Here is a 305-nt window from a genome sequence, read left to right on the forward strand (position 1 = left end):
TGGGGCAGCCAGAGGTCCGTGTCCCTGGCGCCTGGCCGGGGAGGCAGATGGTGCCAGTGTCCCCTCTCTCCCTAGATGACATCGAGGTGCGTTTCTACGAAGATGACGATAACGGCTGGCAGGCCTTTGGGGACTTCTCCCCCACTGATGTGCACAAGCAGGTATGGGGGAGAGGTGGGGTGTCCTGCTGTGCCCCGAGGTAGGCAGGTGCCCTGCGGGGTTAGGCAGTCCCATCCCCAGCTCCGGGGAGGAGCGGGACCCTATGTCCATCTGTCCTGCCCACAGTACGCCATCGTCTTCCGGAC

The 305-nt window shown here is 64.3% G+C and overlaps 1 protein-coding gene across 1 annotated transcript in view; it reads left to right on the forward strand.

Annotated features, from left to right (window-relative positions):
- LOC104516096 (nuclear factor NF-kappa-B p100 subunit-like) overlaps positions 1-161 on the forward strand; it is a gene marked incomplete at both ends in the record, with an annotated part of 2,613 nt that extends 2,452 nt beyond the window's left edge. The window contains one exon of the mRNA XM_010160308.1: positions 76-161. Coding sequence (XP_010158610.1) covers positions 76-161 — 86 coding nt within the window. The remainder of the gene's footprint in view (positions 1-75) is intronic.
- Between the last annotated feature and the right edge of the window lie 144 nt (positions 162-305).

The sequence above is a fragment of the Eurypyga helias genome, unplaced genomic scaffold, assembly GCF_000690775.1.
Source record: "Eurypyga helias isolate BGI_N326 unplaced genomic scaffold, ASM69077v1 scaffold20811, whole genome shotgun sequence".
Classification (NCBI taxonomy): Eukaryota; Metazoa; Chordata; class Aves; order Eurypygiformes; family Eurypygidae; genus Eurypyga; species Eurypyga helias.